At 33.7% G+C, this 18,951-nt stretch overlaps 1 protein-coding gene across 2 annotated transcripts in view; it reads right to left on the bottom strand.

The window, feature by feature from the left end:
* LOC134251155 (dystrobrevin beta-like) overlaps nt 1-18,951 on the bottom strand; it is a 59,261-nt gene that overhangs the window by 10,609 nt on the left and 29,701 nt on the right. For both annotated transcript variants that reach the window (XM_062733521.1, XM_062733522.1), the window contains 5 exons: nt 16,632-16,733; nt 16,279-16,381; nt 5,222-5,307; nt 2,667-2,874; nt 620-899 (listed from right to left, as the gene is read on the bottom strand). In XM_062733521.1, coding sequence (XP_062589505.1) covers nt 620-899; nt 2,667-2,874; nt 5,222-5,307; nt 16,279-16,381; nt 16,632-16,733 — 779 coding nt within the window. The remainder of the gene's footprint in view (nt 1-619; nt 900-2,666; nt 2,875-5,221; nt 5,308-16,278; nt 16,382-16,631; nt 16,734-18,951) is intronic.

Here is an 18,951-nt window from a genome sequence, read left to right as displayed (position 1 = left end):
AAGTTTTCTTCGAATTAACTGAGTTTTTTTTTTTTATCATTTTATCTCAATCAATTCTATCCGAGTTTACCTGAATTAAGTTTTCTATCACTTTATCTCAATAAGTTCTCTCTGAGTTTACCTGAGTTGAGTTTTCTATCACTTTATCTCTATAAATTCTTTCTGAGTTTACCTGAGTTGAGTTTACTATCACTTAATCTCTTTCTGAGTCTACCTGAGTTGAGTTTACTAACACTTTATCTATTTCTGAGTTTACCTGAGTTGAGTTTACTAACAGTTTATCTGTGTTTGAGTTTACCTGAGTTGAGTTTACTATCACTTAATCTCTTTCTGAGTTTACCTGAGTTGAGTTTACTAACACTTTATCTATTTCTGAGTTTACCTGAGTTGAGTTTACTAACACTTTATCTATTTCTGAGTTTACCTGAGTTGAGTTTACTAACACTTCATCTGTTTTTGAGTTTACCTGAGTTGAGTTTACTATCACTTAATCTCTTTCTGAGCTTACCTGAGTTGAGTTTTACTAACACTTTATCTCTTTCTGAGTTTACCTGAGTTGAGATATCTATCAGTTTATCTCTCTCTGAGTTTACCTGAGTTGAGTTCTCTCTGAGTTTACCTGAGTTGAGTTCTTTGACGAGTGAAGACATGGCACTGGTGACAGAATCAGCAGCACACATGAGGTCATTCCGGATCAGCCGAACGTTTTCCACTGGGCCGGGATTATAGAACGCCTGCCGCACCTCGCCCCCTACCCCCGCTAGCATGGAGGACTCCATGGCGGGTGTGGTGGGGATATTGGGGGCAGGGTACCTGTCTGGGAGGGACTGTGAGAGGTTCTGATGGTGGGGGTTGCTGGTGCTCTCAGTGGGGACAGCTCGAGGGGAGGTGGGGTGTGTCTGAAATTACAATTAAAAAAATTCCAGTTTTGAATTCAGGTGAAACAATTCACCTCCAAATTTTGACATTTTTAATTGACCAATAGGATTCATCTGAATGATATAATTCTTTTTTGTTTCAATCTGATTTGAAAATTTGCCTTTAATCTCAAAAGTTACTTATTCATATTTGTATATTCAAAATAAAACTGTTAACTTCATAAGGACATCAAAAATACAATCTTTATATTTCAGTATTTGAAATCAATACTGTAGCTCTTTGAAAATTTCTAAATATGACTAGTCACTTCATCTTGATAGCATAAAATAAAGTCTGTTCCTCCATAATTAATCAAACCTAATCGATTGTGAAAAAGGAAAATTTCCTTTCAAAAATGAAATTCCCTATTTCCTACCGGTATTTGAAAAGAAATTAAACCTTATAAATAATTAAATTCACTATACATCAATCAAAAATATACACCATGACAATAGAAAAAATTCAATACAAATGTAACATGATATTTGTGGAAACATATTTATTGATATGTTAGCTTGTACATGTCAAAAGTATGAATGTAGTAGAATATTTATTTTTAAATTTCAGAAACCAAAGGATTGTTGATGTAGATGGAGTTCATTGAGAAGCCTAACATTTGTTCCTGTGAACACCATTAACACTGCCAAACCTTAAGGTGGTATCATCACTCAGGAGTCAGGACCTTAAGGAAGTATCATCACTCAGGGGACCCTAACACTATCATCTATAACAGTCGCTACTGAAATCTATCTAATGAAACACCTTATTTCTGCTAACTATCCCATACTGATGTATACTGAGGCCTAGCTTGCTCTCTGATTGATGTTTAGCTTCAGCCCGCTTCCCCTTTAACAAGAATTCATTCTGCTTTAATACTATAAATCAGCTCTCCTCTGTGTGTGTGACTAATCTTATGGGGTCTTGTAAGGACTAGGAAGTGGCTAGATTTTTTTAATTGCTGAGAATTCATATATATATTTCGTATATATTTTTACAGCAAATGTTCAAATCCAAAGAGAAATATAAGAGGGGAAAAAAGTGACAAACGATTGTAGAATACTGAAGCTAATTAAATCAGTGTACAGTAATCCAATGGATCATATTAACATATGTATAAGTGGAAATTTTAGAGAGGTGCAAATTAATTTAGCAAATTGTCCTTAAAAACTAGCATTTCATATTTAGAGAGATGTAAATTTAAAATCATTAATAATGCCAAAATTCAACCCTTGCTGAAAATTCTTATACTGTAACAGTCTTTTACTGAGTTAACTGCACTTTCATCCCACCCCCACCCCCTATGATGTTCAATCATAGGGAACATTCCATCATTTAAATAATACTGTGCTACAGACCCTGTATAATCATAGAATTCGTTTCACTTGTTGGCAAAATAAACAAGGCAAAAAAATTCTATTCTATGCTTAACTAAGAAGAATTCTGAACTCAACATGGATTATCAATTAAATCAATTAAGAGCAAGGATATATATTAAGATATCTTTATGTAGATTATTTTTCTTAATGGTAGAATGAATATACAAAAAGCTTAAAAAGATCAAAAAGGCCTGTTATTATTACTTAAGTTTACTTAAGTGATTGAGTGCAACTCCTTTAATTCCTATTCTTCAAAATCAACTGGAGTGGATTTATTGTTTTGCTACTTTGCAGATACATGGGACATATCCTAACTGCATTGAGGGCTTCCCCCTCAACACAGTTACAGATTTAACCAATGTTCCCCCATACCTTCAGCAGTTTCATCAGCCCCTCCAGCTGTACCATCAGTTCTTTACGACTGTCCTGTAAGGCCGACATTCTGGACTCCAGCTCATCTTTACGCTGCCTGAGCTGTCGTAATTCTGCCAGTAACGTTGGGTTATACTGGGCACTTTCTGTACTCCGTGCATGAGCCTCTTGCTCTGATCGAAGCCTGTGGATTTCTCTCATAATCTCCCTGATCAAAATACATAGTTTATTTTAGTGTGGATCTTATGTCAGGCACATTGTTTATAGTACATGTAATTATACATTTCTAATGAACCTACAACTTCATTGTCTTCTAGAAGAGAACATTGTCCTTAAATTGGACATATTTGTAATCAACATTCCAAAATGATGCTCTATGTCAAGTTTCATTGAAATTGGCCAAGTGCACATAGTTCTTGTAATCTCCAAAAGGCAAATATTACCCAGTATTTGAATTTCAGAGAGACAATATGGGCATTTGAAAAGTTCTGAATATATTTAAGAACTTCTAAAACTTAGAGAATTTTTGCTAAGTCTGTCCCTTTGGCTCAAGTGAGCTGAAAACTACCTTTGATTTTACTGTGAAATTCTGCCGTGTAAAATGAACTAAGTACTGTAAATTGCTTTTTATTCACATATGAACTTTATTTTTGCATAATGACAAGAGTCTGTCTGCTTTCAAATATTTGTGTTTATTGTAATGTTATAGATAATATATATCACAATAACCAGAGCTCGCAAAATTTTTTTTTGTTGATTTTATTCAACAATTAACTATCTTACATAAATAATTCTAAAATGCTATGGATTTTGTAGATATTTCCACAATTGGTTTTATTCATGTGGAATTGTGTAGGGGAGATAATAAGGGTCAGTGACCTCCCTTTCTCAATTATATGCTATGTAATTTGGACTTTCTGAATTCATTATGAACATTAATTTTTTAGGAAATGACAAATCAGTTCAAGACCCAGGATTTATTTGACATTCTCCGAATAAAAATACAAGTTCCTAAGGTGTTAAGTACCATGGCCTTATGTCTAAGCCAATCATAAATTGTCGCTAGTCTGCAATAAAGCACATCTCTTCTCATCTTTATTCTGATTCCTTTTATTTGCTTCATGTCTGTCCATTCCTTTCCTTAATAAACAACCTGTAGCAAGTCTAATTTCTTTTATGTTAATTCAGCTAAGGCTTAGAAATAGTATGAATAAATTGAAAGATATATAATTGATGTCTGAATCTTGGTATATGTTCAAATTAGCAAAAATTGATTTAAAAAAAAAAATTATTTGATAATTTTATAGTACTTCACCAACACATATAGTTTTAAGAAAATTCTGAAAAATAAATAATTTGAGTTTGATTCTAAAAAATTTGCATGTATAAATTAAGATTTGTTGAAGATTTTTCCCAGAAAGACTGACAGACAAACAATAGACATCAAGATCTCTATGTGGCTGCTATGTTTTGCAGGCCTTACAAACAAAGGCATTCTTGCTCTTGATAATAAGTTGTCCACAAAAACCATAGAGAATGCTAGATCTAGTTGTCGGAGCTTGCTTTAACACTAGTTCATATTTACCCAGTCCTCTGGGATACAAATTCGATGACAAATTGACTTATTAGTGGGCTGTTAATGTAATTGATAGCGGTCAAACTTCAGCTGATGTTGTAAGTTTCCGGTTTGGTGCCCTGTGACAGGGAAATCTCTAGGGAGGGTACCCCCCTCTGTCAATAATCTCTTAGGTCTGTGACAGTTACAGATAGCTTGTCAAACAAAATCATATGTTTTATGACAGTAATTGCTGTAAAAATTCATATCAGAATCTGCAACATAGCAGTCACCAAACCAGCAGTTATAACCATTGAAAGATCTCTCACAAGATTGTAGCCCTACTGGTAGTGGTTATAACTAAAGGTCTCTGACAAGTACTTGGTAAATAAAAGTCTCTGACAAGATTGCAGCTCTACTGTGACACTTATTTCTTTATTTAAAGAATACTAAAATAATTTTAGAGGTAGCACTTAAACAATACGAGTTCTTTCTCCTAGTTTTGTAGAACAGGTTTTGTTTTCTGCTCATTTTACCAAATATAATCAATTTATATTACTAAATTTTACTTTTGAACATGTGGGGTCTGACTCAGTTATACTTTTATGTCTATAAACAATTTTGGATTTTATTAGGGCATATCTTTTTCGTTTTTAAATAAAACGTTTACTTAGAAATATAATTTTTCATAAAAAAAATATCAGTGTATTCTATAACAATAAATAATGTTAAGCATGTGACCAATGACCTCTGATGGAAATTCATACATTTTACATAATCAAACTGTACTCTTTGGGAATATGCTATCTTCATTACTAATCAGCTGTGTTTACACAAAGGTCTAATGTGACTGAAGGAGTATAGGCTTGTTTGATCTGGTCAACAGTTCACACACAATATCACAGAGCCAGTGTTTCTACATCATGTCTGATCAACAATAGCCATAATTTCCCTGCTGATTCTTCTAAATCAACAAACAGAGAAGCCCCTGTGTTCTTACCTGTTTTTGGCCTCCAGTTGGGATATTAGCTCCCTCTGAGCCTTGTTGGAGTCTAGGCTGAAGTTCAACTCTGTAGGACTTCTTGCCTAAACAGGGGGAAATGTGGTGATTATCAAACATATTTTAAAAAAACAAAACAAATCTGTTTGAAAAATATTTAGTTGCAGACAATTTACTATAGCAATGAGTGGATTTATAATTTTTACTTTATGGATATTTCTTAAACATTACTGATTAGATTTTTGCATTTTGCTTAATATACTAATACTATGGATTCAGTAAACATTAGAAAAAAATTCATAAAAAACTACATGCAATCACCATAAACTGTGATTCTGAATTATTAAAGAGGCTTAACTGCATAAGCATTGATTATAAATATTATGATATAACAATATTGATGTATTAGCTATTTTTGGAATTATTAAATAATAATCAATTTTAAAACCTTCACTTATAGACTTAATTGGTTCAATAATGAAAGAATACATATTAAAAATAACCTGCATCTGAACAGATTAAAATTTACCTATCAAAACTTACCAGAGGAGGGAGATAAAATTCATGTTGAAACGTACACACTTGTATTTATCACAAACCTTGGCAAAATATCCCAAAAGCTAATGTAAAATATGTGTATTAAATCACAATAAAAATTTGAAATTTAATTAGCAAGAAACAAACATCCAGTGTGACTACGTGACAGGGGATGCTTACTCCTCCATGGCACCTGATCCCACCTCTGATGGATTTAGAGGTCTAGCATACTTAACCTGCTCCACATTTTTTTAGTGGACTTTGAATTGAGCTTGATTACAGTTTCTTATCTCCATATTTCACTTAGCAAGAAGTTAAGTGTAAAATAACATGAACAAATTAAAACTTACACCAGGACACTGCATATTAAATAGGAAATATTCCAACTGAGGAAAAAAAATTACCACTTGTATAGCATAATCTAGAGACTTATCCCCAGGATTGATTGATTGTATGTTGTTTAATGTAACTCTTGAAAATTTTTCACTCTTGTGGAAACGCCACCATTGCCGGTGGAGAGCTACAAATTTTGACCTATACTCAGCACTCAGGACCATTTAGCAGTGAGGGATCTTTTTCGTGCCAGCATCTACTGCAACTCAGGGCCTCGCTTTATACGGTCTCATCTGACGGACCGGTCTCCACATCCCACAGTGGGATTCGAACCCCCGACGTAAGGATTTATTCCTTACTCCGCAACTCTAGAGCAGACACTCTGACCACTGCGCCATGCAGGCGACGACTTACCCAAGGAAAAGTTTCTAATAATTCTAGGGGAAACTTACCATGTGCGAATTACTTGATCCCACAAGTTACAACAAGTTTGGTTTTAAATAATCTTGTTAAAACTTACCACAAGTATAGGATTTCGATTCCGTTTCACACTTTGTTGAGATTTGCTTCTTCGGATTTTTTGGAAAAAAGTTTTCATGATTGCTGATTTAATTCCCAGGTAAAAAATTATATTTTTCTCCAATGATATTTTTTCAAGTTTGAGAAAAACGTCCACACAAAATGTCAGCACTCAAAAGATCAATTCATCGTAAACTGTCAATAAATGTATGAGGGGGACGTGACCAGTACTATCTAAACACTACATTATTGATAGATAATTATATCCATTTGACATATTGTGCATTTGATGTAAAACATCAATATGGATAGATTTTTATAAACTAGTAATAGTATCCCTCATGCTTTTTATCACATTAATCCTTATCATCTGGAGTCTGTTCCTCACTGTATACAAGAGATTGTTATTATATAACAGATCCACACCGTCTCCCGACTTTTGTTAAATCGAGGTGCCATATGTATAGCAATAATCCATATATATAAACCGTGGTGTCCCTGCCTCTGTGTCTGTGACTGCTATAACCTGATTCAGCATTATATTAGTTCTCAATACCCTCTCTATCGCATCTCTCTCGTAAAACACTATTGGCTATTTGAGATTTTTTTTTTCCTGGTCTTGTCTCTAAATGACATGAATAATTGCGGGAATTATGTCAACAGAGAAAAAAAGGAAAACAATTCTAAAACTGTCTGTGACATTTTCTGCCGCCAAAGCTTAGGGGTACTTTTAGTTGGCTGTAGTGTAAATACAAAGTTGGATCCTGATGCCAATATGTGTGAAGCATTGAATTTGAGTGTCAATCGCAAAGTTTTGATGATATGGGAAATTCCCAACAAAAGCTGAACAAACAAGAAACAAAGGCTATACTACAGAGAGACTCATTACCACACTTTGCCCATCTCTTTGTTTCACTTCATCACAAACAAAAAAACCTCACTTTTTTCTCTCTCTTTCTCATGATAAATGCCTATATAAATATGCCAATCAATTTTCTGGGAACAAAACTAAAGAACCCATTCATTAACTATTGATGAACTGTTCAGAGAATAATAAATACACAACGAAAACAGTTGAAAATCTATACGGATCAGTATACTGTCAATGTTTCATGATGCTAATGTTGTTATCTTGTTGTGTAACAAGAGCCGGCCCAACTGGGCCATTAAAAGCACCTTGATTTAACTGTTAATTTGATCATTAACATTTGATAAGCTGGTGTTTTGTGCTGTATAAGGAAATCATTTTTATCTGAATTATTTTCTTGTTCTATTTTCAGCAATCAGACACACATTTCTCAAACATTGACACAAACTTCTATTTTGTAACTGGCACCTTGGAGTAGAAACTCTTAAATAATGTTGATTATTTAATTAATTAGGGAATATGGTTATTACATTTAGCTTATGTCGTGGTATACAAACCTTAAGCAGAAGTCTGATCTTTTTTTTTTTGCGTCATTAAAATATTTTTCTTATAAGTACTCATCGTTTTCAAAATTTATTTTTTGTTATTGGTTTGTGTGCGTGTGTGGATCTTCTCTTTGATATCTTCCCTTGAATACGAATTTTGTTATTTGACACATTTTTACAAAAGTTAAGGCAGTTTCTTTATCTCTCTTTTTTTTAAATACCTTTTTGCCCCCTGTGTTTCTCATGGTCTGTCTATCTGTTACAAAAACTTTACGCCATAACGATTTCATGATGGAGTCATTAAAAAAACAAGAGGCCCAGGGGCCACAGCGCTTACCTGAGCACATCAGGCTTGAATTTACCCCCCCCCCCCAAAGCATTCATCATTTGAACAAAATAGAATCTACACTACCTGAGGATGATTCTATATAAATAACACTAATCATAACTTTGAAGTATTTGAAAAGAAGATTTAGCCCCACCCTAGCCCCAGGGGTCATGATTTGAACAAACTTGAATCTACACTACCTGAGGATGATTCAACATAAATTTCATCTTTCCTGGCCCAGTGGTTCTTGAGAAGAAGATTTTTAAAGATTTTTCCTATATATTCCTATGTAAAACTTGGGTCGGCCATTTTGGCCCCACCCTTGCCCCGGGGGTCATGATTTGAACAAACTTGAATCTACACTACCTGAGGATGATTCCAAATGAGTTTCATCTTTCCTGGCCCAGTGGTTCTTGAGAAGAAGATTTTTAAAGATTTTTTCCTATATATTCCTATGTAAAACTTGGGTCGGCCATTTTGGCCCCACCCTTGCCCCCGGGGGTCATGATTTGAACAAACTTGAATCAACACTACCTGAGGATGATTCCACATGAGTTTCATCTTTCCTTGCCCAGTGGTTCTTGAGAAGAAGATTTTTAAAGATTTTTCCTATATATTCCTATGTAAAAATTGGGTCGGCCATTTTGGCCCCACCCTTGCCCCGGGGGTCATGATTTGAACAAAATTGAATCTACACTACCTGAGGATGATTCCAAATGAGTTTCACCTTTCCTGGCCCAGTGGTTCTTGAGAACAAGATTTTTTAAAAATGCCATTAATTTTTCTCTAATTCATAATTATCTCCCCTTTGAAAAGGGCATGGCCCTTCATTTGAACAAACTTGATTCCCCTTCACCCAAGGATACTTTGTGCCAAGTTTGGTTAAAATTGGCCCAGTGGTTCTTGAGAAGAAGATGAAAATGTGAAAAGTTAACGACGACGACAACGACGACGACAACGACAACGACTACGACAGACAACGGACAAATTTTGATCAGAAAAGCTCACTTGAGCCTTCGGCTCAGGTGAGCTAAAAATAATATTAATAAATAAATTTTTTTAACAGTTCAAGCCATAAAATTTACTTCTCATTCATTTATATAAAACATCTTTTTAAAAAGAATTGTCACTGTACTGCAGAAAAATATCCAGACATGTTTTAATTTCTAACCCTCCCTCTTGTTCATTTAATCAGAAATTAAAGAAATAATTTACAGCACACAATTCTTTTCCTTTTCCCTGAATCTAAATAGAAATGCTTATTTCCACTTTTTTGATTCCCGTTCTAATTTGTATTATTGTCCAATTTTATGAAAAAATAAAACTGGGATGAAATCATCATTTTGGTGTGGTTCGTTGGCTTCCTGGTCATTAATTGTCTGCGAGCTATAAACTTGGATTATCTACTTCTTCTAACGAGATGGTTTTATTACGAATGATTTATGTTTGGGTTGACATTAAAACTGAATGCATGATTGTTAAAACACAACGATTAATAAAATATACATCATTTTCATACAATATATCTTAGGTTTATTAAATCAATACTAATTCCTCTTACCTTTGAGTGCAATGAACGACAGTTAATCTATGATTACTTTATTTATGTGTGTGCTTCGCTAGGAAGTTTATTTTGCTTATGATTTTATCAAGGATGTAATATCTTTCGAGACTATAGAATTGACATCATGATATCACACTTTTATAAAATATAGTTTTATTAATTTTCAAAATGCATAATTTTAAATACATTCAGATTCCTACAATATTAAATCACTTTCCACAATCATTCTTTCTTCGCAAAGTATTTGATATCAATTCATTATTATTGATAGAATTTACCAATGATTTAAGAAGATTGTACAAAAATTCAATAGCTTAACCCATAACGTCGTAAGCAGATAAAAAAGTTCCGCAAGTGATAATTGATCTTTTACATGTCCAACGCATTAAATAATTCCAACGGAGCCGACAGCAAACAAAACGGCCATAAGCTGTATTGACAGCATAAGAAATATGTTCACTTGACAATGTGAAAAATCTGCTGTTTTTGACACTTAAGGACGTAGCTTGTGAGGGTTCTGTCTTAGACCACCGTCGATGATATTCACACACTGATGTTCCAATACGCGAGGTCTGATATCATACAAATTGATCTAGTCTCCGTTTTTCTACCATTTAAACCATCTTTTTCAACATTTATATTTTGCTACCTCTGATATTTAGTGAAATATTTGATACCTTTTTTTATTATGATTAATTGCTGGGTATTGATTTGTGCTAGACCAATTGACAGGAATTTACACAGGATATATATCTTTGAATTAAACTTTGCGTGTGTGGGCACAGCTAGAATTGCTTTTAAACTTTTGGTTTAATTCATTGTAGGAAAATATCAACAGCCAAATTGATCACACTTTTGCTTCCAGAGTAATTTGACCATCACTGCTGAAATCAAATTCCCCTCGCTTATGGAGAAATTCAAAGCTCACTGTAATACATTCAAATCATATTTCAAAATCGAGTTCACCACTGAACTCAAAAAAGTCACTTGTACATTCATGGTAAAACATTTTTCTGTGTGACCATAAAGCATAGGAATTGCTGGCAAAGGAAAAAAAAAAAACACAAATGGTCTTGCAATGCTGTCACATAAAAACAACGGAAACTGACAACAAAATTAGTGCCTTTTTAACATTTGGAAAACAAAATTCTCAAATCATAGTGAGAAGCCCCTTTAAATGACAATTCCTCAAATAGCAAGAGGCCTCAACTCTTCAAAGCTCACCTGAGTTTTCCCCCTAATCTTAGGTGATATTTTTTCATAATTATAAATTAAAACATGCTTATAGCTTAGTGCCAAGGCCATAAACATAAACGATTCCATTATATATTTAATAAGTTTGAAGTTTTATAAAATGATGGGGGACAAAAACCACTCATCTATAGCTGTAATTCATTAAAAGCAAGTTCACTGTACCCTTGTTCCATCGTATTCAAATATCTGCTATTCACTGGTTGAATATTTGAAATCACCTATCTGTAGCGGTTTGTTACTATGGTATAGGATATATTTCTATTGAAAAATTGAAGACAAAAAGAAGACTTAGAGTGCACAGGTGTTTGACAAGTCATCTTTTCAAATATCAATTTTATGTCCACGTAATCGAAGATTTGTCAGGATATGTAGTTTTTGTCTTGTCCATCTGTCTGTCTGTTTGTCCACCAACTTTAACCTTGCCCATTACTTTTGACTGGGTGAGGCTATGGCCATCATATTTCACAGGTGTATTCATTGAGACAAGACTTTGAGTATCACCAAATTTTACTTCTTGACCTTGGAGTTTGACACACTTTTACAAAATAATACCAAACTTTAACCTTTGTAACAACTTTTGAACACTTGCTGTTAGAGGTTTCATTTATTCACATGTATGTTGATTGTGACAAGACCTTTCTTTGGGTACCACCAAATTTGACCTTGGAGTTTGACTTCCATTTGAGAAACTTCAGTCTTTGCCATAAACTGTCATACGGGAGCATCAGTGTTTCACAAACACATCTTGTTTTTATTAAGAAATTTTGTTCAGAAAAGCTCAGGTGAGCTAAAAAATGAAACTTGGAAAGAGCAGAGAAATTTAAATCATTGCCTTTCCTGTCAAAGCCCCTTAGAAGTCATGCAAATTTTGGCTAAAGTGACACAGAAATTGTTTCTACACATGAACATCCTGAACTCCGGAGTCGCAAGAGTCTCTTGGGAAAGATGACTGATTCACCACACAATATGCTGCCTATATTCAGATTATTGACAATTAAAGCCTGCATAGTACATGCATCACTAAAAACTGCATGAAAAAACATTCAGTACAATTCTAAAGATTTACTTTTACTTTCAATTTTTATTAATGAAAATTGACTGTCCTCCCAAATCCCCCCCCCCATTTTTAAAAAAAATGATGGATGCTATGAATCCTTCATTTTCAAAGCAAGTCTTTACCTCTCTGTATTTTTACATACATACTTATAGTTCTAAATTATATCAAAATGACAAAGTTTGCTTACTCAAATTTCATTTTTCTCTCTCTTTTTTTGTTTTGTTTCATCATTCTTGGGCTCGCTATAATGCTATTGGTGTGGGTTTGGTATGTAAAGTATTCCGTCGGGATGGCAGACAAATGCATCGTAAAACTGACGAGACTAGGGTTGAACATAATGACGATCTAGACAAAATTCAGTTAAATACAATATAATACTATTCATTAATAACAAATTCATTAATCAATAATCCATTCTATGCTAAGGAGTGGGATAAAATTATACACATGGACTGCAAGCTTAATTTGGACGCGACCAATGAAAAAATGGGATAATGGATCATTTTTTCCAAATAATCATACTTCACAATCTACAAATATCAATCCATTTCTGAGAAAAGTGCATTTTAGAGTGTCACTGAAATTTCACAACCTTTGAAAACAGGAATTGGCCATTAAAATGCTTACTACATGGAAGAAAGTTTATGTCCAAATGTTTCATGTAGGATGCTTTAAAATTTCAAAGTTCAAAATCTTAATTATAGCAATTATTACAGGAAGAAAATTACAAAAATTGTGACCATTGAGTGTAATTTTAAAAACACTTTTGATGTTCTTTCTTCCTTACCTGAACATTAACAGCTAGATCAATCTGCCCACTTGATTCTAATCATTGTGTGTGCAGAATAATTTTATACCAAAATACTTCATCATGGTATAATTTTGAAAAATCAAAAAATTATCAAGGGTGAAAAAAAAACTAGGAGTGATACACTCACTTACTGCCCTAAAACTTAAGTTTCATGAAACCCAAGTCAAATAATTTCTTCATTTACATCCTGTTAACAAATGTACTAAGTCAATCAACACCTATACCTATCAATTTTCTTTTATTCAAAATGCATGTAAAAATGGCCTATTTCAACATGGCTTTTGAAAAGGGTTGTCCCAGTAAAGCACTAACTTTTTCTCCTAAAGTTCTTGACCAAAATTTTTCAGTCTTTATCCATGAGATGATTCCTTCATCCTATGATGAACACTGCCATTATATCTTTCCATGTTTATAAAGTGTGTCTTATCGTTTGTTGTTCTAAAGAAAATTTTCATCATGCATAAATTTCATTAAAAGGAAATTATAAAAAAAAAGAATAATGTAAAAATTTACAATAGATACTTGCTGCTTAAGCATTTAAGAGGTATGTGTACTTAAGCTTGAATTCTTTAAGTTCTGTTATTCTAGGCATCTGTCTCCTGCTGAAGACTTAATTCTGAATTTCCTTGGCATATTGGGCAATCCATTTCTGTGACAGATCTGCACAAATCTGTTTCCATGACAATTAATGTAGAAGACAAGTAATATTTTCAGGAATAAGGAATATATCCATTCATGAATACCAATGACAGCTCAGAATAGACCAAATTCTCCAGAAATTGGTTCAGATGTGATTATAGGCTTTATAATCACAATTAAATTATATGTCCACTTGTGATCATCTCAGAAAAAAATATAATGTATCCCCTGATATTACACAGTGCTAAAGAAGAAGCTTGACTGTGTCCATGTTTAAACTTAGTCAATACAGCTAACCTAACTTTTCATTTGAAGGTCATTGTATCATTGTTGATTAATTGAATGTTGTTTAACATCCATTTCAAGAATTTTCTGCAGATATAAAAATGTCACCGTAAGTCAATGAAGGGCTTCAAATTTAGACCCATACTTGGCACTCATGGCCTTTGAGCAGTGAGGTATCATCATCGTGCCAACACCTGCCGTGACACGGGGTCTTGGGTTTTAGGGCGACATCCAGTAGACCCTTGACTTTCATTTCTAATGCCAAATGCTTGGCAAAGGAACAGTCACTACATATGTTTGTCTTTTGTTTGATGTGGTGTGGTGAATAAGAATTGAACCTGATCCTCCTGATCACGAAGCCAGTACCCTTCCACTATAGGCTACCCTGATCAATGTATGTTCAAAACAACAATATGATGTATATTGGTAAAAAAAGACACCTCATTTCCATATATACAGTATATTGGTAAAAAAAGACACCTCATTTCCATATATACAAACTCCATATTTTTTAGTCATTATATTATTATCTATACATATTTTTTCTTCTAAGAGATGAATATGACCCATATAGTAGCATCAGCTTTTTCAGGACATCCCCTCCATGTTGAATTTCTTTATCACGCAGAAAATGGGGGGGGGTGCAGTTTTTTAAAAAAAACTTTCTTTCTGACTTAATTATTTAACAAAAGAAATTAAGACATAATAACATCTAAAGAGTAAATCTCCACTTCAAAGTGCCTGTACTCTATAAATTAAGATACCAATATTCTCTGAGCCAGCTGTGGGTCAAGGGACCTAAAAATAGGTCGTCTCCATTTATGATTTTTCCCTGTCATAAAAATTGGTTTCCTCTGATTTGTAGGAATTTCTTTGTCATCTTGGATTTAATATCAAACATAAGAAGCATCCAGAGCTACCTAATGATTACTTAGATAACCGCAGACAAGACTTCTAATAACGATGACTTACTAAGCAAGAGAGGAAATTAAAGCTGAGTGTCGAGACAGACGATTGAAATAAAATCTACACAACATTCAATGTCTCATATGACATAAGAGTGTTTTGAAAAGATGTACAGTTTCAGAAGTTTAATGTACGTCTACAAGACTAAGAAAGAACAAATAAAATTCTAGAAATGATTCAAAATATTTAATAGTCACTTCTGGACTTAATATCTAAAGACAGAACATTATCAAGATTCAAACATATTTTTTGAAAATAATATAGGTTTTATGAAAGGGTATATCCAATTATTTTGAGCTTCAGAAAAAGAGAGTTCATAAAGTAATGTATTAAAACCGAAATTCAATCGCATTAAACCCATATACTTTTTAAAATTATTTTATGGGATTTTTTTTTTAATTCAAGAATTCTAGATACCAATTTTCTTTTATTACTCATTCCAAGCCCCTAAATCTAATAATGGAGATAAAAAATAAATAATAGTTCTGCATTATAAAATGGGAATATGTAGTGCGCATTGGTCCATCTATCATGTACTATTTTCTTTTTCATCCAACAATAATTTTGGATACAGCTTGTGAAAGTAAAGAAATATACCTGTATATCCTGTGTAACACAACTCATGTTTTATAGTTTTTTTTTAAAAGCTCAGATTTTTGGATTTTGATCTAAACTGCTTTTACTGCACTATTACTTGTACTATACAGAAAGGCAGAGCTAGTCTGTAAATAAATAAGATCTTAACTTCTCTAATGAGGCACATCAATAAGACAAAGTTCTATTGGTATAAAGTTCTATAGGTGTGAACCTTGAATAAGAATGGAATCCTCTGCCTACAGCAGTCTAAGTGATACAGCACACTTAGCTGCAATAATGTAACCCTCTCCAATTTTTTTTATCTGATGTTTTCCTCCCCCCCCCCCCCAAGGGGGAGGGGCTACATTATTGCAGCTACATCACACTGTACAGTACAGGGTCTCAATAAAAAGATCTACTTTCCTCACCTTACACAATAATATGAAAATCTACAAGGAAAATTTCACTCCAATGTTTGCTAAATACATGCATACATTGTTACAAAGATTTAATAGATCATCATATATAATTCTTTAATATATGCTAAAAATGACATTGCAAGATAAACAGCACTGTACAATATTAATTGGTAGCTGTGGTACATTGTACTTCCTAAATTACCTACATGTAAACTTGTATCTCTGTGTTTTGCACTTCTGACACAAACATGCAGATATTTTTGGGGGGTTATTTCTTATAGTCCTAGTGACAGATGCTGACCAAGCCCTTACTTAACGCAAACCCAAAGTTTAAAAAAGGCTAAATTTAGACTCACTGTATTATCTGCGTCAGCTGCGAGGCGAGCTGCGTACCGGGCGATCAAACGATGTTCATCATCCACAGGAACACACTCCACGCTGGCCGCAACCTTCCTGGGGCTGAAATGAGGAAGTGGGTCATTTTAATATCAACAGAACTTGTACCATATCTACACCTCTATACAGGTGGCTTTGCTAACTTTTTTCACTTTATATATCAAGAAATAAAGAAAATATTCAGTGGATGTAAATACCTTTACAAGAATTGTCTTTTTTTTGCTAATGATCAAGGCAAATAAATAGAAAATGAAGAGATCCATCCTAGCATATATATAAACTTGATTTTCTTGACTTTTAAATTTGATTCTACCTTTTCTGAGGTTCTCCCCCATTCAGCTGTAGTGAGTTGACTGCGTGATTCAGCAGGGTGTCATGGAAACCGTTTCTGGGCTGTTGTTGTGGAGTAGGAGGTCTAGAAAAAATAGAAAACCAGGTACAAAAAAAAATAAGACAACCAGGTGATATTTCTATCAATGAACAACACAGATGTGTTTGTGTAAAACAGGTTTCCTAGTATGGCAGCTCATGGCTGTTGTTAAAGTTTGTAGGTCGAATTACAAGGTCAAGGAACAAATTTTAAAATGATGCAGTGCAAAGAGAGGTTTTGTCACAAGGAATAAAAATTTGAGGTATGAAAGTCAAAGCACTGACCATTTAAAAATTAAGACCCAAGTTTAAGCTATTTAAAAGTAGGTGAAATTCCAAGATCAAGATATTTAAAAAGTTGGTATCCAAAAAACAGTGTCACAAAGACAACACAGTCATGAAGGTCATGAGGTCAAAAATGTTGGTACCCTAAGAAAGGTCAGTCACAATAAAAATGTGAAATAGGAAAGCTCTAGTTCCGACCATTCAAAAGCCAAGGCAAATGATAAAACGTTTGTAGTCAAACAGACAGACCACAGACATTTGTTACCGAGTCTCTAATCAGAGAGGGCATAAAAAATTTCTTTCTTGAAAATTTGCACTTACTGAGATAAAAAGTTTAAATGCAAGCCCGCATGTAGCAAAATTTGGTGAATTATCAGGATCAAACGCTTTATGAAGAAAAATGAACATTGTGCTACTCTCACAAAAACAATATGGCAGACTTGTACATGCATGTAGTTACATTACACAACTGTTGATACAAACAATACATTAAAATACAATGAAATGTTAATATATTGAATATGTATGTGTGCATTCACATTAACTGTGCTACATGTGACGATATGGGACTAAGAATTATACACAAATTTCCTATTCATCCTATTCACTTCTGCACTACGAGGGTTGTTAGAAAAGTTTGCGGACAAGTTCTGTTGTGAGCGTGCTATTTTCATGAAACCGAATAAACTCTCCGGATAAAAACTTTACCCTTTTTTCTTATTAATATACAAAGATTTCATGTTTTCCGGTGACAATTAAAAATATACACTATACTATTTTGATAAAACATGCTTCACGGAGCATGCTACTTTTTCGAATGTTTATATTACATAGACTTTTTCATGTTTTTAACGAAATTAAAAAATGCAAGTTGTAGCGCAAAAAGAATTATGAAATTTTACCTGCTGCTACAGTATCAATGAAACGTCATTTGGTGAAATTTTAAATTGAATTGGATGGTGTATGAATGTTTCATAGCCATTTATATATAATCAACGCGTAAAATGAAAGCCAAGAATGGGAACGTCATTGAACGTCATGGAGCACCGAGCTACTAAAATTTATGTGTGAAGTCAGGAAAACGTCAAAAAATAAATTAAAATCTTCTAAATTCTGTTAGAAATTTTCTACACGTAAAAAAGACAACAATATTCAATTGGTAGTAGCTGCTTATTATCAACTTTTATGTGATACCTCAGTAACCCCACTTATCGCATGGAAGTTGAGTCTCAGGATTTTGCATGGTTTCCAAATCTGATCATGATCGCTTAACTGCGTAGACCTTCATTTTAAGATCTCGCTAATATCCGAACAACACTTACAATGTATGTAAGACATTATAAAAGAAAAGTAACATGTCTCGATATTGATATTTAATTTTTAAGTAGAAACTAGAACTGTCCAATAGGGACAAATACGCCCCCCACCGGTTTTTCAGAGTAAGTGCAATTTCACAAATATTTATGGATCTATTAAGATGTGTTCACTATTGTCTTAAAACAAATCGGGTGAAAATTTAATTGCATGCTCATTAAATTTTTTCAATTTATGAATCTAAGGTCAGGGTTCGACACTAACGGTAGCCCGCTGGCCCGGGACAACTGAATATTGAGGTTGGGCTACCAAACATGCCTTTAAACTTGCCCTGCAGGGCTACTAAGAATTTTACTAAATACTCACTCAGAGCAACAAAAATAATTATCAATTACACACAATGTATCTAATAATTATTAAATCTATTTTCAATTGTTTATAATTATTTTTTTGTATGTCAAAATTGTCAAATTTAAAGGTGATTTGAAATACCCTGAATGATTATATATGTGGACTTTTTCGAATAGAAGAATGTCTAAGGTACAGTCATAGAGTGGCATAAAATTCTACCCAAAGTACAGCCAGAATGCAGGATTTGGCATCTCTATTTTCAAAATTTTCCGGGGGAGGCCCCCCGTACCCCCACCAGCAGGAGGGGAAAGCCC

Source organism: Saccostrea cucullata, unplaced genomic scaffold (genome assembly GCF_032062105.1).
Source record: "Saccostrea cucullata isolate Sc308-1 unplaced genomic scaffold, CSIRO_AGI_Scuc_v1 ctg84, whole genome shotgun sequence".
In the NCBI taxonomy this organism is placed as follows: domain Eukaryota; kingdom Metazoa; phylum Mollusca; class Bivalvia; order Ostreida; family Ostreidae; genus Saccostrea; species Saccostrea cuccullata.
Note: the sequence above shows the minus strand (reverse complement) of the source record. Positions and strands in the feature narration are given on the sequence as shown.